Source organism: Armigeres subalbatus, chromosome 1, assembly GCF_024139115.2.
Source record: "Armigeres subalbatus isolate Guangzhou_Male chromosome 1, GZ_Asu_2, whole genome shotgun sequence".
In the NCBI taxonomy this organism is placed as follows: domain Eukaryota; kingdom Metazoa; phylum Arthropoda; class Insecta; order Diptera; family Culicidae; genus Armigeres; species Armigeres subalbatus.
In genome coordinates, this window is record NC_085139.1 from 254980925 (window position 1) to 255002789 (window position 21865).

Genomic DNA, 21865 nt, shown 5'->3' on the forward strand with positions numbered 1-21865 from the left:
CAGTCCGGGCACATAGCAGAATCTGCGAACCCGAACCTATGCAGGAACTTTTTAAAGCAGCCATGTTCAGACAACACCTGTGACAGGTGAAGTTGACCTGACCATGCTCACTACTCCAACGACGTCCAACGACCTTTGACTGCAGTGTCCCATGCTCTTTGCCATTTGAGCAACGAAGCTGCTCTCTTGACACGTCGCACTTGCAACGAGTCCCTGTCGTTGAAGCACTCCACATCTTCATCCAGAAGTATGTCTATCGGCATCATAAAATATGGTGCGGTATGCGCTTGCAACCCGAAGACACATCAGCCGGTGTACCCTGATTAATTTCTTAACATTGCACCCGGCTACTAGTGCTTTGGACTATGCTGGTACGCCGTATCGGATAATATACAATGTTACGCTATAAGCCTGCGCACCTGACTCTGCACCACCGATCCGTTGGACATCATTCGCGATAAAGATTTTAGCGCCAATGAAGCCCTTTGGCATACATAATCGACGTGGTTCGTAAAATTGAGCTTATCGTCGATCATCATGCCCAGATGCTTTAATGACCTCACGAAGTTAACTGTGCAGGGCCCTACGTTTATCATCGCTTGCTGCAACCCTTCTATTTTTACACCGGCCGGGAAATTTGAGCGTAATACACCATCATACATGATATTCCACAGAACCGGTCCGAGGATCGATACCTGTGGAACACCTGCCGACACTTCAAGCGACTGCAATATCCTGTTTTGAAAATAGCTTTTCAGAATCCTGCACAGATAATCCGGGACTCTCAAACGATGCAGAGAATCAGTTTTAGCTGCCCAGCTGGCGTTATTAAATCAATGCACAGTACATAATACCTCTCCTATTAAATCACGTGTTACCTTAGCCGTTTCCGTTACCGAATTGCTTTGATGGTAGAACGGCTTTTCGGAACCCATACTGTTTGCTTGATAAGTCACTAGCCAACTCCGTATAATCCGTCAATTTATTCAGGATAACCCTCTCTAGCAACTTACCACTTGTGTCGAGTAGGCAAATTGGTCTGTAGGCCGAAGGCTCTTCCGGGGATTTCCCTGGCTTAGACAATAGCACCAACTTCTGCCGTTTCCAACGATCTGGAAAGTTTCCTACGACCAGGCAACGTTGGAGGCAGCTCCTGAACATATCTGGAATCTGGAACGCGGCAAGAATCGCGTGCTTGAATACAATCCGGACCTAGTGCCTTATTTAGTTTAAGTTTTTTGACGTAAACTACGTGTAAGGGGAAGACTCGGACACAGGGTGGCAAATGAAACTTTCCAAATTCGAGACCGTCATGAAATCATGTAAGATTTTGAACTATAATAGCGCCTTTATCTTCCGATGGATTTTTGAGATTTTATTATCAATCGATTCGGAAATTCTCCTCCAATTTGTCAGTTATATTAAAACTGTGGGTTGTGAACGTTAAAATAGGGTATTGGATCATTTTGGCAGGACCCTCTTTTCTTGTCCGCAAGCAAGAGTCTCGTTTCGGCCGTCGCCGTTCAGTGCGGTTGGCTTTTGGACTCTGCTTTTTGTGCGGTGTTTCGGACAAAAAGTAGAACAATGGAGCCGGTCGGAACAAATGTAACAAAAATGCGTAATGTAGTGCATGGTGTATAAAAAGTGATGCAGATAGGGGCATGTTTGTGCAGGCATGAGACGATCAATTGTTATCAATGCCAATGCCCTTGCTAGTAATGCAATAATCGCAATGTAATTGCACAAACATGTTTATAGTAAAAAAAAGACTTTGGAAAAATATTGAGCATTTTTTTTTTGCAAACTGAAAACTAATAAGGCCATTACACCTATTTATTAAAAATTATGGTCTATGCAAGGTCACGCTACTGGTCTCCGCAAAGTCAAGGGGGGAAGGGGGTAATCTTCTTCTTCTGCTGAATCGAGCGGCGTAAAATTGAATGCAGAGGCTTTTGGGGTTTGGGGCCGGGGAAGGTTCTTAAGATGGTTCGAGACCCCTCTCCTCTGTGGATCCTGGCTCCTATGCAAATGAAACACCAATTTCATAACTCGAGATCAGGCAAATGGCACCAGTTCTGGCATGTGAAGGTTTTGGAAGGGAAGATATGTTTCTGTGGTGGTTTGCACCGCCTCTCCCTTTTGGAAGGGGGGGGGGGGCTCCAATACAAATGAACCAATTTTTTTTGCAAAACTCGAGAACTAATTAGAGAATAAATCAGTTTTAGGCTCTCCTGTTTAAGAATGTTCTCAAAGTTCTCAATCTTAAAATTTGTTGCAAACGGAAAATAGGATGCTCCCCTAGGGCTTCTTCTATTGAAATATTTCATCAAATGCTTCAAAACCCAAATGTAGGCAATTCGGATCCAAGAAAGGCATCATTACCGCTGAGGAATAAATTTGGGTTTTCATAGTAAATTGTTTAAACAATTGTTGTATCCAACAATTTTCGTATCTTAAGATACGCTAGTTTTGTTCGAAACCAGTGACATAAGTAATCAAATGAATTTTCTAAAAATATGCATGCATGATGGCACTACAATCCTCAATGAACTAAACTGCCTTACGTAGTTTACGTTTGGCGGTTGTGTCTTGTACATAACCCTTCTGATTTTTTTGCAACGGCGATAAGCTTATCATTAGCCACTAGCGGTACCACGTTCACTGACTCGTACGGTGTGGCGGACCAGTCCGATGAGTCATGCTTCGGGAACAAACCTTCAACGATCCTAGCTAACATCTCCGGGGATTTCTCAGGAGGTGTGCTGTTGGTTCTAGCCATCACTATCCTGTATGCATCCCCCCATGGAGTATTATTGGGTATCCTACACAGCTCTTCAAAGCAGGCTCTCTTACTACTTTTGATTTCGTTGTTCAAAGCTCTGCTCGCTGTTTGAAACACCCGGCGTCTTTCCAGCTTGTCCGGTTCTAGCACGTCGCAACCTTCTTTTAGCTCTAAGACAGGCTCTGCGAAGATCAGTTATCGTGCTCGTCCACTAGTGCACCGGTTTGCGGTTGCCGGTTGGCATAGTGCTTCAGGGCACTGTTACGTCACATGCTCGTGTAAGGTCATCGGATAACTCATCACCACTAAGGCCTAGAGTCCAACTTTCCCACCGTAGTGATTATTCCAGCAGTTTTGGGTCGAACTGCGCGGTACTCCATCCAAGATCAGCTTTACTGACCCGCCTTGTGGTTTTGTTCGAGGTAATGCTGACCATAAAACGTATTTGGGGGCGTCCACAAATTACGTAACGCTTAGATGGGGGAGGGGAGTTGAGCGAAGTGTGACGATCCATACAAAATTTTCAGATGTTTCATACAAAAAGTGTGACAAAGGGGAGAGGAGGTTGAAAATGCCCAATTTTTTCGTTACGTAATTAATGGATCTTCCCTTTCCGGATGATCACACTTCCTAAGGTCTTTGCTGTACTTCCCGCCGTTGTCCAAAAAGGACATGATTACGTCCGTTACGACTGTAATCACCTCCATTTTCCGGCGTCCGCTCTTCTTGTGACTGGTTATCATTTTCTTGATGACCCTGGTCAGGGTAGCTCCGTCTTGATCTCTATGGGCGGCTCCTCCGACCTGCCACGCTTTTCTGTATCGCCTGCCCCTGGAGATCGGTGGGGCGACCTGTTAAGGCCACTTCGTCTGGCGAAGGGATCCATCCTTTCGTCAGACGCGTCTCCCTCGCCACTCAATTTTGTTTTGGGTTTGGTCGACATTTTGGTCCCACGAGTTGCGCGAGAAAAAAGCTCCGCCACGCCAGAGCTCCGCAATAACGTGTTAAGGCACCGGTTCTCAACCTTTATCTTAAGAGGTAACCCTCTCGAGTATTTCGCGTACGGGTAGGCTTTCAAACCTCTTGAAAAAATAATTCCGACCCCTTTGAAGGGAGGAGTAGGCTTCAGCGCCTCTTGATAAGAAGCTTCTGAGCCTCTCTTAGAAAGGCTTCCGAGCTTCTTGAAGGTAGTTTTCGGGCCACTTAGAAGGAGGCTCCCTTTGAATCTTGAAAGGACGCTTCTGAGCTTCTTGAAAGAAGAATTCCGAGCCTCTTGAAGCGTGGTTTCCGTGCCTCTTGAAAGGAAGCTTCCGAGCCTCTTGAAAGAAGGCTTCCGAGCCTCTTGAAAGGAGGCTTCCGAGCCTCTTGAAAGGAGGCTTCCGAGCCTCTTGAAAGGAGGCTTCCGAGCCTCTTGAAAGGAGGCTTCCGAGCCTCTTGAAAGGAGGCTTCCGAGCCTCTTGAAAGGAGGCTTCCGAGCCTCTTGAAAGGAGGCTTCCTAGCCTCTTGAAAGGAGGCTTCCGAGCCTCTTGAAAGGAGGCTTCCGAGCCTCTTGAAAGGAGGCTTCCGAGCCTCTTGAAAGAAGGCAACCTAACCACTTGAAGCCCTTCATACATTGTGCTGGTTGTGGAAGGCAGGATTCAAATGGCTTTGATTTATTGATCGTATTGCATATTATGTATACAAGACATTTTTTAAATAAAAAATACACAATTACTAAAACTTTATTAATGAGTTTCAATTGGCTTTCAGCTTCCACACTGATATTCTTCCCTCCCCCTTCATACGGGAGTTTGGCAGAAGGAAGGTCGTGCGATATGTGCCATCACAAATATTGTCCTCCGCTCGCTTTCAAATCGACTTCTATAAAAACATTCTTCATGCCTGCCGTATCCTAACGAAACTATCATTTCTATACTTTCGCCTCAAATTCTATCATGAACATGTACGTCTATGTTTGGATGATGATATTTATTAGCATTTCCATATCGTCTTATTGTAGCTAGATCTATAAATCTACGACATATGTTAAGTGTGTACAGCCCAAGCTAGAATGCCGTCATAATAAGTTGCATGGTATAAGTAGTGTGTTAGTAATAAACATCTTTCATGTAGCTCCAGTTTGCTTCATCAAAATTTACTTTAGACAGAAGAACTTGGAATGTTTTCTGGATTTTTTTTCGAATTTTCTTTGGAAATTTCTTCAAATTTCCTCGGGAAATTTCGCCGAATTTTTCTTGAGAACTCCCATTGGAAATCCATCGAATTTCTTCGGAAAATTCCTTCGAATGTCCTTTTTTTATTCCTTGCTCTTTTTGTTAGGCAATCTGTGTTACTTAACCGCTACTGTGCTGAGATCTACTGTTATATTCTACTGCACAGAATCCATACAGAATCTGTTTTTAGTTTTCCATTAATGTCGTCAATAATGTCGTCGTAGCCAGTCTATCTCATCGTGAGTCCATTGTGTCCGTTTGTCCATGTCGTGTATCCAATGATCGTTGCATTGTTCGGTTGCCATTTATCCGGGCACGTTGGTGGAATGCCTCCAAGAATTCGCCAGTCGTCATCAGGTAGCTGTGACGGTAAGGCGCGTACCCTAAAACGCCACCGTATGGGCTGCAGATCTGGCGACTGACGATGGTTTGGTGGAGGGGCTGGAAATCGAACCCATGACCATCCGCTTGTAAGGCAAATGCATAGCCAACTACGCTACGAGAGCCCCAACTTTGAAAATCCTCTGAAAAGTCCTTTGAGTTTCCTTGGAGCAGATACGAATTTCGTTTCCTACTTGGAAACATCTTCAGTGTTTGTTATCGACTGAAGAAAAACATTGCTCATTAACTTTAAATATGGTGTGTAGGTAGAACTGTAGGTAAAAATTAGGGCATTCGTCGTCGTCCCGTGGGTAGTAATCTAAACAGCCAGGTATATCCGTTTCCTTGATCTTTGTTAAGTAGCATTTCCCCTAAGACGCTCTAAAATAATTAATCATTAAAATGTCTTCGAATTTCCTCGAGATAATCCTTCGAAATTCCCTTGAATTTTGTCGAAGAACATTTCTTTGAATTTCTTCGGAAAATTCTTTTGATTTTTCTTGGGAATTTTCGTCGAATTTTTCTCGGGAACTTTCTTTTAATTTCTTCGGGATAATCCTTTGAATATCCTCGGAAAATTCCTTGGAATGTTCTCGATAAATTTCTTTGAATTTACTTTGGAAATGTCTTCGAATTTCCTCGGGGAATTGTTTTGAATTCTTTCGGGAAATTCTTTTGATTTTCCTCGGGAAATTTCGCCGAATTTTTCTTGAGCACTCCCTTTGGATAATCCTTCGAATTTCTTCCTAGAATTCCTTGGAATGTTCTCGAGAAATTCCTTCGAATTTACTTTGGATCTTTCTTCAATTTCTCTCGAAAAGTTTCCTTCGAATTTCTTCTGGAATTTATTTTTTAAATTTCCGCAGGAAATTCTTCAAAATTTCCTAAAGAAATTCCTTTGTGTTTCCTCGAGAAATTTCTTTGTGTTTCTTCGGAAAATTCCTTTGAAATCCTTGGGACTTCCTCTGGAAATTCCTTCGAATTTCCTCGGAAAATTCCTTCGAATTTCCTCGGGAAATTATTTCGAATTTCCTCGAAAAATTCTTCCTCGATAAATTCCTTCTAATTTCCTCGGAAAATTCCTTTAATTTTACTCGTTCCTTCGAATTTCCTCGGGAAATTCCTTCAAATTTCCTCGGGAAATTCCTTCGAAATTTCCTCGGGGAATTCCTTCGAATTTTCTCGAGAAATTCCTTCGAATTTCCTCGGGAAGTTCCTTCGAATTTCCTCGGGAAATTCCTTCGAATTTCCTCGGGAAGTTCCTTCGAATGTCATCATGTCATCGAAATTCCTTTGAATTTCCTCAGGAAGTTTCCTCGGTAAGTTCCTTCGAATTTCCTCAGGAAATTCCCTCGAATTTCCTCGGAAAAATCCTTCGAATGTCATCGGGAAATTCCTTTGAATTTCCTCAGGAAATTCTGTTGAGTTTCCTCTGGAAATTCCTTTGAATTTCAATGAGAAATTCTTTCGAAAAATTCCTTCGAGTTTCCTTGGGAAATCCCTTTCAATTTCCTTGGGAAATCCCTTTGAATTTCCATGGAAAATTCCTTCAAATTCCTTCGAATTTCCTCGGGAAATTCCTTCAAATTTCTTCGGGAACTTCCTTCGAATTTCCTCTTAAAATTCCTTCGAATTTCCTCTGGAAATTCCTTCGAATTTTTTTGGGAAATTCCTTCGAATTTTTCTCGGGAAATTTCTTCGAATTCCCTGGGAAAGTTCCTTCGAATATCCTCGGAAAATTCCTTCGAATGTCCTTTGAAATTCCTTGGTAATTTTCTTCGAATTTCCTTTGAATGTCCTTGGGAAATTCCTTTGAATTTCCTTAGGAAATTCCTTTGAATTTCCTTGGGCAGTTCCTTTGAATTTCCTTGGGAAGTTCCTTTGAATTTTCTCGAGAAATTCCTTCAGATTTCCTCGAGAAATTCCTTCCAATTTCCTCGAGAAATTCCTTCGGGAAATTCCTTCGAATTTCTTCGGGAAATTCCTTCGAATTTCCTCGGGAAATTCCTTCGAATTTCCTCGGGAAATTCCTTCGAATTTCTTCGGGAACTTCCTTCGAATTTCTTCGGGAACTTCCTTCGAATTTCCTCTTGAAATTATTTCGAATTTTCTCTGGAAATTCCTTAGAATTGTCTCGAGAAATTCCTTCGAATTTCCTCGGGAACTTCCTTCAAATTTCCTCTGGAAATTCCTTCGAATTTTTCTCGGGAAATTCCTTCGAATTCCCTCGGAAAGTTCCTTCAAATATCCTCGGAAAATTCTTTCGAATTTCCTCGGGAAATTCCTTCGAATGTCCTTTGAAAATCCTTGGTAATTTCCTTCGATTTTCCTTTGAATGTCCTTGGGAAATTCCTTCGAATTTCCTTGATAAATTACTTTCATTTTCCTTGGTAAATTCCTTTGCATTTCGTTGGGAAATGCTTTCGAATTTTCTTGGGTAATTTCTTCTATTTTTCGTGGGAAATTCCTCCGAATTTCCTAGTGAAACTTCTTCGAATATTGTCGGGAAATTCCTTCAGATTTCCTCTCGAGATTTCTTCGAATTTCCTCAGGAAAATCTTTTGATTTTCCACAGGAAGTTTCCTCGGAATATTTCATTAAATTTCCTCGGGAAATTTCTTCAATATTTCATGAAAAAAATTCTTTGATTTTTCTGGGGAAACTCCTTCAAATTTCCTTCGGGATATTTCTTCAAATTTCCTTTGAATTTCCTCGGGAAAGTTTCTTTGAAGTTTCCTCCCAATTTCCTCACGAATTTTCACCGAAATTCCTCGGGAGATCCCCCTGAGTTTACTTGGAAAATTCTCCAATTTTCTTCAGGAAATTTATCCGAAAATTATTTATAAGTTTCTTTGAGAACTTTCTAAAAAAAATGTTTTGGAAAATTCCTGGGAACTTCCTTTGATTTTTTAAAATAATTCTGCCAAAAATATCTCCTTAGTTGGGGTCTCGTGAAACAATAAAGATTATTAGGTACCCATATTCTCATAAATCAATAGGTTAATAATTTGATCATATTCTCGGAACCGATTCCCCGGAAGTAACAGTCTGCAAATTGATTCTTGGCTTGGTTTTGACATTTTTTTTGAAAGCGTTTTCAACATACTGTACGACATATGCGGAATATTATGCATGTTCACGAGCCGCTCTATATTTTGGATGTGAGGTTATAAAACTTTGAAAAGATTTAGTTCAATGGTTCCGGTTAGATCTATACTGTTTTTCACGACCGTGCCTTGATAACTATTCTCTACGGTTTGTATCTTGAAAAATGTTATTTTTGCTCCAGCTGGCTGTTTTAGCTAGTTGTTTGTTGCGCTTACGATCAACATTCATAAAATGTCCCGCTTATTATGCCCTTCCAGTTCGAATCTGAAATACAACGTTATTTATTTAACTCATGAAATAATTTGAAATTTATTTGATGCGATGAGTCACTCGGCTGACTATTAGAACCCGAACCCGATCTAGGTATTTCCTATGTGTGAACAATTCAGATCAAGGCCATAATAAGGTCTGCATATTTTTTATCTGTTATGCATTACAACTTCCAAAGATATCGAGGGAATTTCCAACTCGAAAAATTCTTTGACACATGTAGAAATGGGCATTAAAAGCTTAAAGGCAAGAAACAGTTCCAGTAAAAGGCAGAGATCAATAAATTGAATACCAGTACCACATTTTTTCACCTTCGTGTATTCCTCGAACAGTATTTCCTTTTCTATTTTTGTCTTGTTGAGTAGCCGAGGGCTATGACACAGAACCATGAATTGATACACCTCCTTCTTACACTTAGTGCTCACCCACCGTTCGTGATCATTCCGTTGTTTGAAATAGAATCAAATGGACACGAAAGCCAGCTGATAGCAAACGCCTCCGACTCCTAATCATCCATCTTCCGATATTTTTATTCTTCCTTTCTCTCATCCAACTTTCGATGCAAAACATCCAAAAATAGTCATCCGTGCAGTGACAGTCACAATCACAGTTGGTCCAACAAATCACAACCAGAGTCAAGTTCTTTCGTTCCGTTTCGTCGTCATGTCTGCCCACGATTCTGATTGTATGCTGCTGATGATCGCCACCGGGCGGCAGGACATTGTTTCGTTTGTTCATCTCCGAAAATATTCCGTTGTTTGTTTCGCTCCCCTTGTCGTCATCGTCCACCATTCGGTTCGAGATCGAGAATTTGAGTCGTTCCCGAATCAGAAGAAAGTGTTTGATTGATGTTCCTCTATCTGTGGTCCGTAACCGTTTCGTACGTTTGGCCAATTGTATGTACCTTATTAGTGCCCTTTCTGTGAAGTTTCGGCGTGGTTTGCATTTTCTGGAGTCTCTAACCCCGTGGAATGAAAATGGTCTCTCGGTGATCGGTAGTGGTGTGACTAATTTGCGAGTTTTGGGCTCGTTCCCCAGGTTGAGGCTGAGGAAGATGTTGACAGTTTTGGGGAAAGGGCGATGAACAACAGTGAACTACGGTGCTATTACGGTTCAAGTGTGAAAGGGTCTCCGACAACGATGGCTGCCTATCACCATCAACATCAGCCGCAACTGCTTCAGCAGCAATTAGTGCCTAGTGAAAGTAATTATCAGCATCAAGTGTACCAGTCTCAGCCTCAGCAGCAGCAGCAGCAGCATCACCAACCGATGCTGACCGGTCCTCCGATACCGCCGATAAGGAACTTTGAAAATGTTATGATCACTGGCGGTGGTGGTGGAAATCCGGACCCTGGTGAGGGGGGTTTGGCGTACGGGAATCTGATTGGCGGCGGAGGAAGTCATGTTAATTACAACGGTACCTATTACGGCGGCGAGTTAATTGATTTGAGTGCACAACAGCATCAGCAGCAGCAAATGCATCAACCTGTTGCAGCTGCGCCGCATCATCAATCAGTCGCCGTTCAGCAGCTCCCGCATAATGAGATGTACAATGCCGATATCGATTTCATGAACAATTATTTAAAAAGTCTCCCCGACTACGCAGCGGTGGCTTGTCCGAGCTCGAGTGCGGTGCTGGCACCTCAGTCGAACGGAGGAGGGGGAGGATCAGCCGGGGCTAGTGCTTGTGGTGCCGGTGGAAAGAGTGAAAACTACCGGCACCATTACGTCAATGACCCCTATCTGCAATATTACGACAGTGCAACTGCGATGCAAGGCTACTACCCGATTGCCAAGTCCAGCTCGTACCACACGTACAGCTCGATCCCGTCCGTTTCATCCTCCTCCGGGACGGCTGGGAGCAACACGGCAGGAGGCCATCCCACGTACTATCAACCGGTTCAACATTTCCCACCACAGCAGTTCCATGCGTCTCACCATGGTCACAGTCATCAGCTCCCTCCCCATCATCATCATCACCATCAGCAGCCGCAGCACCATAACCAACATCATCAGCATCACCAGCAGAGTGATAAATTAACTCGAAGCAACTCGCACTCCATAATACAACCGCGAGCCTCGGCCGAGAACAGGTATGGAGCAGGTTGCGCTCATAAGAAGAATCGCGCCACCCCCGGTGAGGGCTCGGGCTCCTCCTCCGTCGTACCCAAGCAGTCTAACATGAGCAAGTTTTGGCAAGACACTACCTCCAACAAACCTACCGTTCCGCCCAAATTCGGCTGGAACTACGATCGGATCATGGCTAAAACCAAGAAAGATGTCCAGAATAGCATCAACGAGTACAAAAAGAATGTCACCAGCATGCATAACCTGTACGGCAGCCCAGATGGCCAGATCCCCGAAGCTAGCAATTATTTTAAATTAAGAAAAAACTATTCCTATTCTCATCTGGACAAACACATACGTGACCATCTCACGGAGGAGGAGTTCCAAAAACTAGTCAGCGAAAGTGAATCCAAGCCAAATTTCTACAGCAACCATTCATGCAACTTTGTTAATCCCCTGTGTAAAAGCTTCTCCAGCGGCGCGATGAGCTTCGGACAACCCTTCCTGCCATCCCATCGACCCCTCCCGCCTTCATCCAGTCAAACTCCAACAAACCTCTCCAAAAGTTCTTCCAACGCTTCCCTTATTCGAAGACCCTCCATAACTCTGCCAGATGTAGCTGCCTTCATCCCATCCCTGAACCTCGCCAAAAGTTCCTCGTCCTCATGTATCTACACCAAAGCCCTCAATCAACCGAACAGCAAAAAATACAACCTATTTACACCATACAAACCGATTGTCCCGGACTCACTACCCCCCGGCGACATAAGCGTCACCAACAAAATGATCTCCAAGAACAATGCCCTCATCAAGAAGAGCGCCTCGTTCAACCCGTTCGGCAGCGGGCCTCCGCCCCGGAAAGGTACCGGTGAAAGCTTTTTCGTGAAGCAGCATATTCCGCCGGCCAACAAAGTCGTCATCGACTATCCGCCGTTCACGAAAATCTCCTCCATCCAAATTCCCATCAACGGGAACCTCCCGCCGGCTTTCCCCAACTCTTCCCGGGACCATAATAACAACATCTACCACCCGCGAGACTCCTGCATAATAAACATCGAGGACAATATCGAACAAAGTATAGCTGATATCTACAACGTCGCTGGTACCGCCACAACCGTCACACCGAGAGGTGGGGTGTTCAAAAGCTACTCGCACTCTCGACTGAACCCTGACGCCAAAAACTTCACCCCCAGTCGGTCTCTCTGCGATCAGCCTACCTCAACGACAAACGCCCTCACCAGGTCCAATTCCAACAGTTGTAATGTGGCAATCAACCAAAACGGCCGGATCGAGGTTCTTCCGGTGACCTCGATGTACGGCTCAATCCCCCCGGTAGCCCCAACGTACGTCCCCACCAAGGGTATCACCCTGTCCCAGTCGGCAACGCAAATCGCCTCCTACGGCGACACGGATCCGGACGACGAGGACACCGTCGTTCCGGGCGGGTCCGACCTCGACGATGATGACGATGACGAAGAAGACGACGATGAAAACGATCTTAATTACCTTGGGGACGACGACGGCGAAGCCGTCCCGGAACCGGAAGGCGATGAACCCCAGGAAGGTCTCTACAGTCACTGTCTCGATCAGTACTTCATGCCGTCCACGTCCACTGCCGTCGCCTCCAAATCACATTCGTCGCGAACCGTCGATAAACCGGCTTCCAGCAGTGCAACCCCGCTCAAGAAACCGTCCACCTCCGATTGCGTGCCGCGGATATTCAAAGCCAGTGCGGACATTTTTTTGGAAACGGATCCCAGCGGGACCGGGCTCGGTTCCGAACAGCAGTACCTGCTGGACGAGGAAGAAGCCTACGCGGGCACCAGTACCGGTGCCGCTGCTGCCTTCCCCACCTCGGACTCTACGGATTCCTGTTCGCCCGGGGTGGAGACAACGGGGACTGCCGCCGCGCTGGCGGACGATGCTGTTGCCAGCAACACGGAGGTAGCGCTTGTGTTTTGCCCGTGCGCGCGCGCTTCGGATTAGATGCAATAATGCTGCTCCTTTTGCTATTACTTCCCCGCTCAATGCCCAGTCAATCGGATTGTGTGATAACAGCATGACTAATTTAGCGTTTATGTTGTAGTTTGGCGTGTTTGTTTGTTTTTTAATTTCCTAACTCTAGACTTCATAAATTTTCCTCACATGATAAGACTTCGATAACATTATTTCGGTGCTCCGACAATCTCTAGAATATCGCATCGATGACAGTTTAGCGATAGAAAATCGCCTAAATTATTGTTGTATTAAGAGTAATTGTAAGGTAAATGGGATCATTTTTAAATATAAATTGATAGTAAAGTTGCTTTATTGCAGATTCTATTTTACTTGTTTTAAATCATAAAGTTGAACTTGTTGAAGTTGGGAATTATTGCTCTTTACTTAGTACGTCATTAATATAGCTTCAAGTTATTTCTTCAAAAGCAATTTAGATTTGGTTTCGAATAACCTTTTTCCTTTCCGAACAAAATTCAGATGAATTTCCCAAAGGAAATTCGAATGAATTTTCCAAAGGAAATTCGAATGAATTTCCCAAAGGAAATTTGAATGAATTTCCCAAAGGAAATTTGAATGAATTTCCCAAAGGAAGTTCGATTGATTTTCCCAAAAGAAATTCGAATGATATTCTCAAAGGAAATTCGAATAAATTACTCGAAGGAAATTCGAATAAATTTCCAGAAGGAAATTCGAATGAGTTTCCCGAAGGAAATTCGAATGAACTTCCCGAAGGAAATTCGAAAGAATTTCCCGAAGGAAATTTGAATGAATTTCCCGAAGGAAATTCGAATAAATTTTCCGAAGGAAATTCGAATGAATTTCCCGAAGGAAATTCGAATGAATTTCGCGAAGGAAATTCGAATGAATTTCCCGAAGGAAATTCGAATGAATTTCCCGAAGGAAATTCGAATGAATTTCCCGAAGGAAATTCGAATGAATTTCCCGAAGGAAATTCGAATGAATTTCCCGAAGGAAATTAGAATGAATTTCCCGAAGGAAATTCGAATGAATTTCCCAACGGAAATTCGAATGAATTTCCCAACGGAAATTCGAATGAATTTCCCAACGTAAATTCGAATGAATTTCCCAAAGCAAATTCGAATGAATTTCCGAAAGGAAATTCGAATGAATTTCCGAAAGGAAATTCGAATGAATTTCCCAAAGGAAATTCGAATGAATTTCCGAAAGGAAATTCGAATGAATTTCCCAAAGGAAATTCGAATGAATTTCCCAAAGGAAATTCGAATGAATTTCCTAAAGGAAATTCGAATGAATTTCCCAAAGGAAATTCGAATGAATTTTCCAACGGAAATTCGAATGAATTTCCCAACGGAAATTCGAATGAATTTCCCAAAGGAAATTCTAATGAATTTCCCAACGGAAATTCGATAACATTTTCCAACGGAAATTCGAATGAATTTCCCAAAGGAAATTCGAATGAATTTCCCAAAGGAAATTCGAATGAATTTCCTAAAGGAAATTCGAATGAACTTCCCAAAGGAAAATTGAATGAATTTCCCAAAAGAATTCGAATGAAATTCCCAACGGAAATTCGAATGAATTTCCCAACGGAAATTCGAATGAATTTCCCAGCGGAAATTCGAATGAATTTCCCAACGGAAATTCGAATGAATATCCCAACGTAAATTCGAATGAATTTCCCAACGAAAATTAGAAATAATTTCCCAACGGAAATTCAAATGAATTTCCCAACGGAAATTCGAATGAATTTCCCAACGGAAATTCGAATGAATTTCCCAACGGAAATTCGAATGAATTTCCCAACGGAAATTAGAATTAATTTCCCAACGGAAAGTAGAATTAATTTCCAAACGGAAATTAGAATTAATTTCCCAACGGAAATTCGAATGAATTTCCCAACGGAAATTCGAATGAATTTCCCAACGGAAATTCGAATGAATTTTCCAACGGAAATTCGAACGAATTTCCCAACGCAAATTCGAATGAAGTTCCCAACGGAAATTAGAATTAATTTCCCAACGGAAATTCAAATGAATTTCCCAAAGGAAATTCGAATGAATTTCCCAAAGCAAAGGAAATTCGAATGAATTTCCCAAAGCAAAGGAAATTCGAATGAATTTCCCAAAGCAAAGGAAATTCGAATGAATTTCCCAAAGCAAAGGAAATTCGAATGAATTTCCCAAAGCAAAGGAAATTCGAATGAATTTCCCAAAGCAAAGGAAATTCGAATGAAATTCCCAAAGCAAAGGAAATTCGATTTGATTCCCAAAGCAAAGGAAATTCGATTTAATTCTCAAAAGAAATTCGATTTAATTCTCAAAGGAAATTCGAATGAATTTCCTAAAGGAAATTCGAATGAATTTCCTAAAGGAAATTCGAATGAATTTCCCAAAGGAAATTCGAATGAATTTCCCAAAGAAAATTAGAATGAATTTCCCATAGGATATTCGAATGAATTTCCCAAAGGAAATTCGAATGAATTTCCCAAAGGAAATTCGAATGAATTTCCCAAAGGAAATTCGAATGAATTTCCCAAAGGAAATTCGAATGAATTTCCCAAAGGAAATTCGAATGAATTTCCCAAAGGAAATTCGAATGAATTTCCCAAAGGAAATTCGAATGAATTTCCCAAAGGAAATTCGAATGAATTTCCCAAAGGAAATTCGAATGAATTTCCCAAAGGAAATTCGAATGAATTTCCCAAAGGAAATTCGCATGAATTTCCCAAAGGAAATTCGAATGAATTTCCCAAAGGAAATTCGAATGAATTTCCCAAAGGAAATTAGAATGAATTTCCCAAAGGAAATTCGAATGAATTTTCCAAAAGAAATTTGAATGAATTTCCCAAAGGAAATTTGAATGAATTTCCCAAAGGAAATTCGAATGAATTTCCCAAAGGAAATTTGAATTAGTTTCCCAAAGGAAGTTCGAATGAATTTCCCAAAAGATGTTCGAGTGAATTTCCCGAAGAAAATTCGAATGAGTTTCTCGAAGGAAATTCGAATAAATTTCCCGAAGGAAATTCGAATGAACTTCCCGGAGGAAATTCGAATGAATTTCCAGGAGGAAATTCGAATTAATTTCCCGAAGGAAAATTGAATTAACTTCCCGAAGGAAATTCGAATCAATTTCCCGAAGGAAAATCGAATGAATTGCACGAAGGAAATTACAATAAATTTCCCGAAGGAAATTCGAATGAATTTCCCGAAGGAAATTTGAATAAATTTCCCGAAGTAAATTCGAATGAATTTCCCAAAGTAAATTTGAGTGAATGTTCCGAAGGAAATTTGAATGAATTTCCCAAAGGAAATTCGAATGAATTTCTCGAAAGAAATTCGAATGAATGTTCCGAAGGAAATTCCAATGAATTTCTTAAAGGAAATTCGAATAATGTTTCCAAAGAAAATTCGAATGAATTCCCATAGAAATTCGAACGAATTTCCCAAAGGAAATTCGAACGAATTTCCCAAAGGAAATTCGAACGAATTTCCCAAAGGAAATTCGAACGAATTTCCCAAAGGAAATTCGAACGAATTTCCCAAAGGAAATTCGAACGAATTTCCCAAAGGAAATTCGAATGAATTTCCCAAAGGAAATTCGAATGAATTTCCCAAAGGAAATTCGAATGAATTTCCCAAAGGAAATTCGAATGAATTTCTCAAAGGAAATTCGAATGAATTTCCCAAAGGAAATTCGAATGAATTTCCCAAAGGAGATTCGAATGAATTTGCCAAAGGAAATTCGAATGAATTTTCCAAAGGAAATTCGAATGAATTTCTCAACGGAAATTCGAATGAATTTCTCAACGGAAATTCGAATGAATTTCCCAACGGAAATTCGAATGAATTTCCCAACGGAAATTCGAATGAATCTCGCAACGGAAATTCGAATGAATTTCCCAAAGGAAATTCAAATGCATTTCCCAAAGGAAATTTGATTGAATTTCCCAAAGCAAAGGAAATTCGAATGAATTTCCCAAAGCAAAGGAAATTCGAATGAATTTCCCAAAGCAAAGGAAATTCGAATGAATTTCCCAAAGCAAAGGAAATTCGATTTAATTCCCAAAGCAAATTCGAATGAATTTCCCAACGGAAATTCGAATAAATTTCCTAAAGGAAATTCGAATGAATTTCCCAAACGAAATTCGAAAGAATTTCCCAAACGAAATTCGAAAGAATTTCCCAACAGAAATTCGAATGAATTTTCCAACGGAAATTCGAATGAATTTTCCAAAGGAAATTCGAATGAATTTCCCAACGGAAATTCGAATGAATTTCCCAACGGAAATTCGAATGAATTTCCCAACGGAAATTCGAATGAATTTCCCAACGGAAATTGAATGAATTTCCCAACGAAATTGAATGAATTTCCCAACGGAAATTCGAATGAATTTCCCAACGGAAATTGAATGAATTTCCCAACGGAAATTGAATGAATTTCCAACGGAAATTGGGATGAATTTCACAACGGAAATTAAATGAATTTCCCAACGGAAATTGAATGAATTTCCCAACGGAAATTCGAATGAATTTCCCAACGGAAATTGAATGAATTTCCCAACGGAAATTCGAATGAATTTCCCAACAGAAATTCGAATGAATTTCCCAACGGAAATTAGAATGAATTTCCCAACGGAAATTCAAATTAATTTCTCAACGGAAATTCGAATGAATTTCCCAAAGGAAATTCGAATGAATTTCCCAAAGGAAATTCGAATGAATCTCCAAAGGAAATTCGAATGAATTTCCCAAAGCAAAGGAAATTCGAATGAATTTCCCAAAGCAAAGGAAATTCGAATGAATTTCCCAAAGCAAAGAAAATTCGAATGAATTTCCCAATGCAAAGGAAATTCGAATGTATTTCCTAAAGCAAAGGAAATTAGAATAAATTTCCCAAAGCAAAAGAAATTCGAATGAATATCCTAAAGCAAAGGAAATTCGAATGAATTTCCCAAAGCAAAGGAAATTCGAATGAATTTCCCAAAGCAAAGGAAATTCGATTTAATTCCCAAAGGAAATTCGAATGAATTTCCCAAAGGAAATTCTAATGAATTTCCCAAAGGAAATTCGAATGAATTTCCCAAAGGAAATTCGAATGAATGTCCCAAAGGAAATTCGAATGAATTTCCCAAAGGAAATTCGAATGAATTTCCCAAAGGAAATTCGAATGAATTTCTCAAAGAAAATTCGAATGAATTTCCCAAAGGAAATTCGAATGAATTTCCCAAAGGAGATTCGAATGAATTTGCCAAAGGAAATTCGAATGAATTTTCCAAAGGAAATTCGAATGAATTTTCCAAAGGAAATTCGAATGAATTTCTCAACGTAAATTCGAATGAATTTCTCAACGGAAATGAATTTCTCAAAGCAAAGGAAATTCGATTTTATTCCCAAAGGAAATTCGAATGAATTTCCTAACGGAAATTCGAATGAATTTCCTGAAGGAAATTCGAATGAATTTCCCAAACGAAATTCGAAAGAATTTCCCAACAGAAATTCGAATGAATTTCCCAACGGAAATTCGAATGAATTTCCCAACGGAAATTCGAATAAATTTCCCAACGGAAATTCGAATGAATTTCCCAACGGAAATTCGAATGAATTTCCCAACGGAAATTCGAATGAATTTCCCAACGGAAATTCGAATGAATTTCCCAACGGAAATTCGAATGAATTTCCCAACGGAAATTCGAATGAATTTCCCAACGGAAATTCGAATGAATTTCCCAACGGAAATTCGAATGAATTTCCCAACGGAAATTCGAATGAATTTCCCAACGGAAATTCGAATGAATTTCCCAACGGAAATTCGAATGAATTTTCCAAAGGAAATTCGAATGAATTTCTCAACGGAAATTCGAATGAATTTCCCAACGGAAATTCGAATGAATTTCCCAACGGAAATTCGAATGAATTTCCCAACGGAAATTCGAATGAATTTCCCAACGGAAATTCGAATGAATTTCCCAACGGAAATTCGAATGAATTTCCCAACGGAAATTCGAATGAATTTCCCAACGGAAATTCGAATGAATTTCTCAACGAAAATTCGAATGAATTTCCCAAAGGAAATTCGAATGAATTTCCCAAAGGAAATTCGAATGAATTTCCCAACGGAAATTCGAATGAATTTCCCAACGGAAATTCGAATGAATTTCCCAACGGAAATTCGAATGAATTTCCCAACGGAAAGTAAATTTGAATGAATTTCCCTTCGGAAATTCGGATGAATTTCCCTTCGGAAATTCGAATGAATTTCCCTTCGGAAATTCGAAGGAATTTCCCTACGGAAATTCGAAGGAATTTCCCTACGGAAATTCGAAGGAATTTCCCTACGGAAATTCGAAGGAATTTCCCTACGGAAATTCGAAAGAATTTCCCTACGGAAATTCGAAGGAATTTCCCAACGGAAATTCGAATGAATTTCCCAACGGAAATTGAATGAATTTCCCAACGGAAATTCGAATGAATTTCACAACGGAGATTCGAATGAATTTCCGAACGGAAATTCGAATGAATTTCCGAACGGAAATTCGAATGAATTTCCGAACGGAAATTCGAATGAATTTCCGAACGGAAATTCGAATGAATTTCTCAACGGAAATTCGAATGAATTTCCCAAAGGAAATTCGAATGAATTTCCCAACGGAAATTCGAATGAATTTCCCAACGGAAATTCGAATGAATTTCCCAACGGAAATTCGAATGAATTTCCCAACGGAAATTCGAATGAATTTCCCAACGGAAATTCGAATGAATTTCCCAACGGAAATTCGAATGAATTTCCCAACGGAAATTAGAATTAATTTCCCAACGGAAATTCAAATTAATTTCTCAACGGAAATTCGAATGAATTTTCCAAAGGAAATTCGAATGAATTTCCCAAAGGAAATTCGAATGAATCTCCAAAGGAAATTCGAATGAATTTCCCAAAGCAAAGGAAATTCGAATGAATTTCCCAAAGCAAAGAAAATTCGAATGAATTTCCCAATGCAAAGGAAATTCGAATGAATTTCCTAAAGCAAAGGAAATTAGAATAAATTTCCCAAAGCAAAAGAAATTCGAATGAATATCCTAAAGAAAATTCGAATAAGATATTCGAATTATTTTCCCAGGGAATGCCAATGAATTTTTCGAGGAAATTCGAATGAATATGCCAATCACATTTGAAAGATTTCCGTACAAAAAAAAAACTGCGAGATTTCGAAAGAATGCAAAATTTCGAAAGAATAAATTCGAATGCGAGAAAAAATCCGATGTACACTACACTTCTAAAAAGCATTTCCGATCTGATATTGTTTCTATTAGATTTGGTTCAGCTATGGTTTCCTTTTGCACACAAGACGTTGTGCTTATCACAAGTTTGGTTGAGTTCGTAGTTGGGAGGTTGTAATGAAATGTTTTCAGAACAAAAATCTGATAATTTTGCAGAATATAAATTTGATAAATGAGATGATCCAGAATCAGGCTGTAAATCTCGATAGTAAAGAAATTAAAGACTTGCAAACTTGGACAGATTGCAACCACATCCATCGATCAACATTGAATTACAATGTCGTCATAAAATGCATCTCCGATCATCCAACAATGCAATCGTCGGCACCCAAGACGAACAAGCAATCGTTGCCAGAAACCAGAAAGACCAAGCTAATTATTTTCCCTACATGTCCGTACGGACGTATTTTCTGTATGTGCGTTTTCCCATTTTCGCTGCCGCCAGCAGCAGCGGCAGTAGGCAATAACAACTACACCACCTTCCAATCCGCCTGTCTGTGGCGCTGCATGAGTCCCAAACTCAAACCAAATCCGTGCAAACAACGCCGTATGTATATGAACGGAAAAGTGCACCATCGCCACTTATCCAATCCAAATCCGCATGTTTGCTGCGATTTACGTGGGTACGTACGAAGCGCGATACCGACCAACATTCCTGAACCCAATCCAAGTAAGCACCGGTCGACGTCGTTGTCGGCATGTGATGTTTGTGGGTTAGTAGGCCTTCGAATTGGATTGGAGTTTGAAAATGGTGTAATGTCTCTATTTTCACGATGCACCAAGAAAGGTAACTGAGAGGTGCATAGCAGCGCGCCATCATGCGGTCAATAGCTTCATCGCTCCGTTTTCGATACAAAATAACAATTTGCTGTCCATTTCCATTTGAAGCACGACAGGACCAACCGCATTGTCACGCACGCAGCACCCCTGTCAGCCAAATTGTTATTGTTTTCATAGCGACGGGGTCTGCACTTTTCCGTCGATGGACAATATGCTGCCTGGTCAGGCTGAGTGTGTAACAGGCGGGGCGAGGTGAAACATCGCTCTTCTCCAACAATATTGCGCGCTGGCTGTGTTTTGGTGCAAAGATGATATATTTTTAGGACTGGTAATCGCGCTCCCACTCTCTCTTCGTTCTTCAAGCTTCAACATCAGCTTCGCACCTAGCGGACTATTCTGTTTTGTGTTAAATGTCATTTACGGCGCGGTACTGCAGTGCCAGTAGTCACTCTTTGAACTAAACATTGGCACAGCTGATGACGGCGAAAGGATTTATAATACGCTTGCGCGAGATTCGTGCGCAAATCGTCCGCTCACCAACACAGCACTAGCGCCGCCGGCTTCCGCAGTGGATGACGGTTAGCAGCTTCAGGTGCAAAGCGTAATCTATAGGCCGAATTGATCTAAATCTAATCAGATCTGACGACAGTAGGCGAAATCATTTCCACATTGCTCATTGTCGCCGCCCTGCATGCCAGATTTTAAGATATTCAATTGGTGAACCATATCATAAATGATATCTACGGGTTTGTAGAACTGGCAGCACTGCGGTAGGTTGATGTCTTGGTGGTGACCTATCTCAGACGTTTACCACCTCACAAGTCGGAATGGGCGGACCAGCGGTACACGGTCGGGTTGTTGGGAGGACGTTTTCAATATTTTCCCTCTATGTGGGACTTTCGGAAATTTTCACTCCCAATTTATAAATAGTTGCGTTTCGGCATTCTCGGTTGTACGCCGCGCGGTCGGTCGACCTGGTGTGGTGCCTGTGCTGTTGTGTCTTTCGGGAT

The 21865-nt window shown here is 41.1% G+C and overlaps 1 protein-coding gene across 11 annotated transcripts in view; it reads left to right on the top strand.

Annotated features, from left to right (window-relative positions):
* The window catches only part of LOC134206797 (probable serine/threonine-protein kinase dyrk2), a 94249-nt gene that overhangs the window by 15065 nt on the left and 57319 nt on the right, over nucleotides 1–21865 (top strand). For all 11 annotated transcript variants that reach the window (XM_062682523.1, XM_062682520.1, XM_062682522.1 and 8 more), the window contains one exon: nucleotides 9793–12765. In XM_062682523.1, coding sequence (XP_062538507.1) covers nucleotides 9793–12765 — 2973 coding nt within the window. The remainder of the gene's footprint in view (nucleotides 1–9792; nucleotides 12766–21865) is intronic.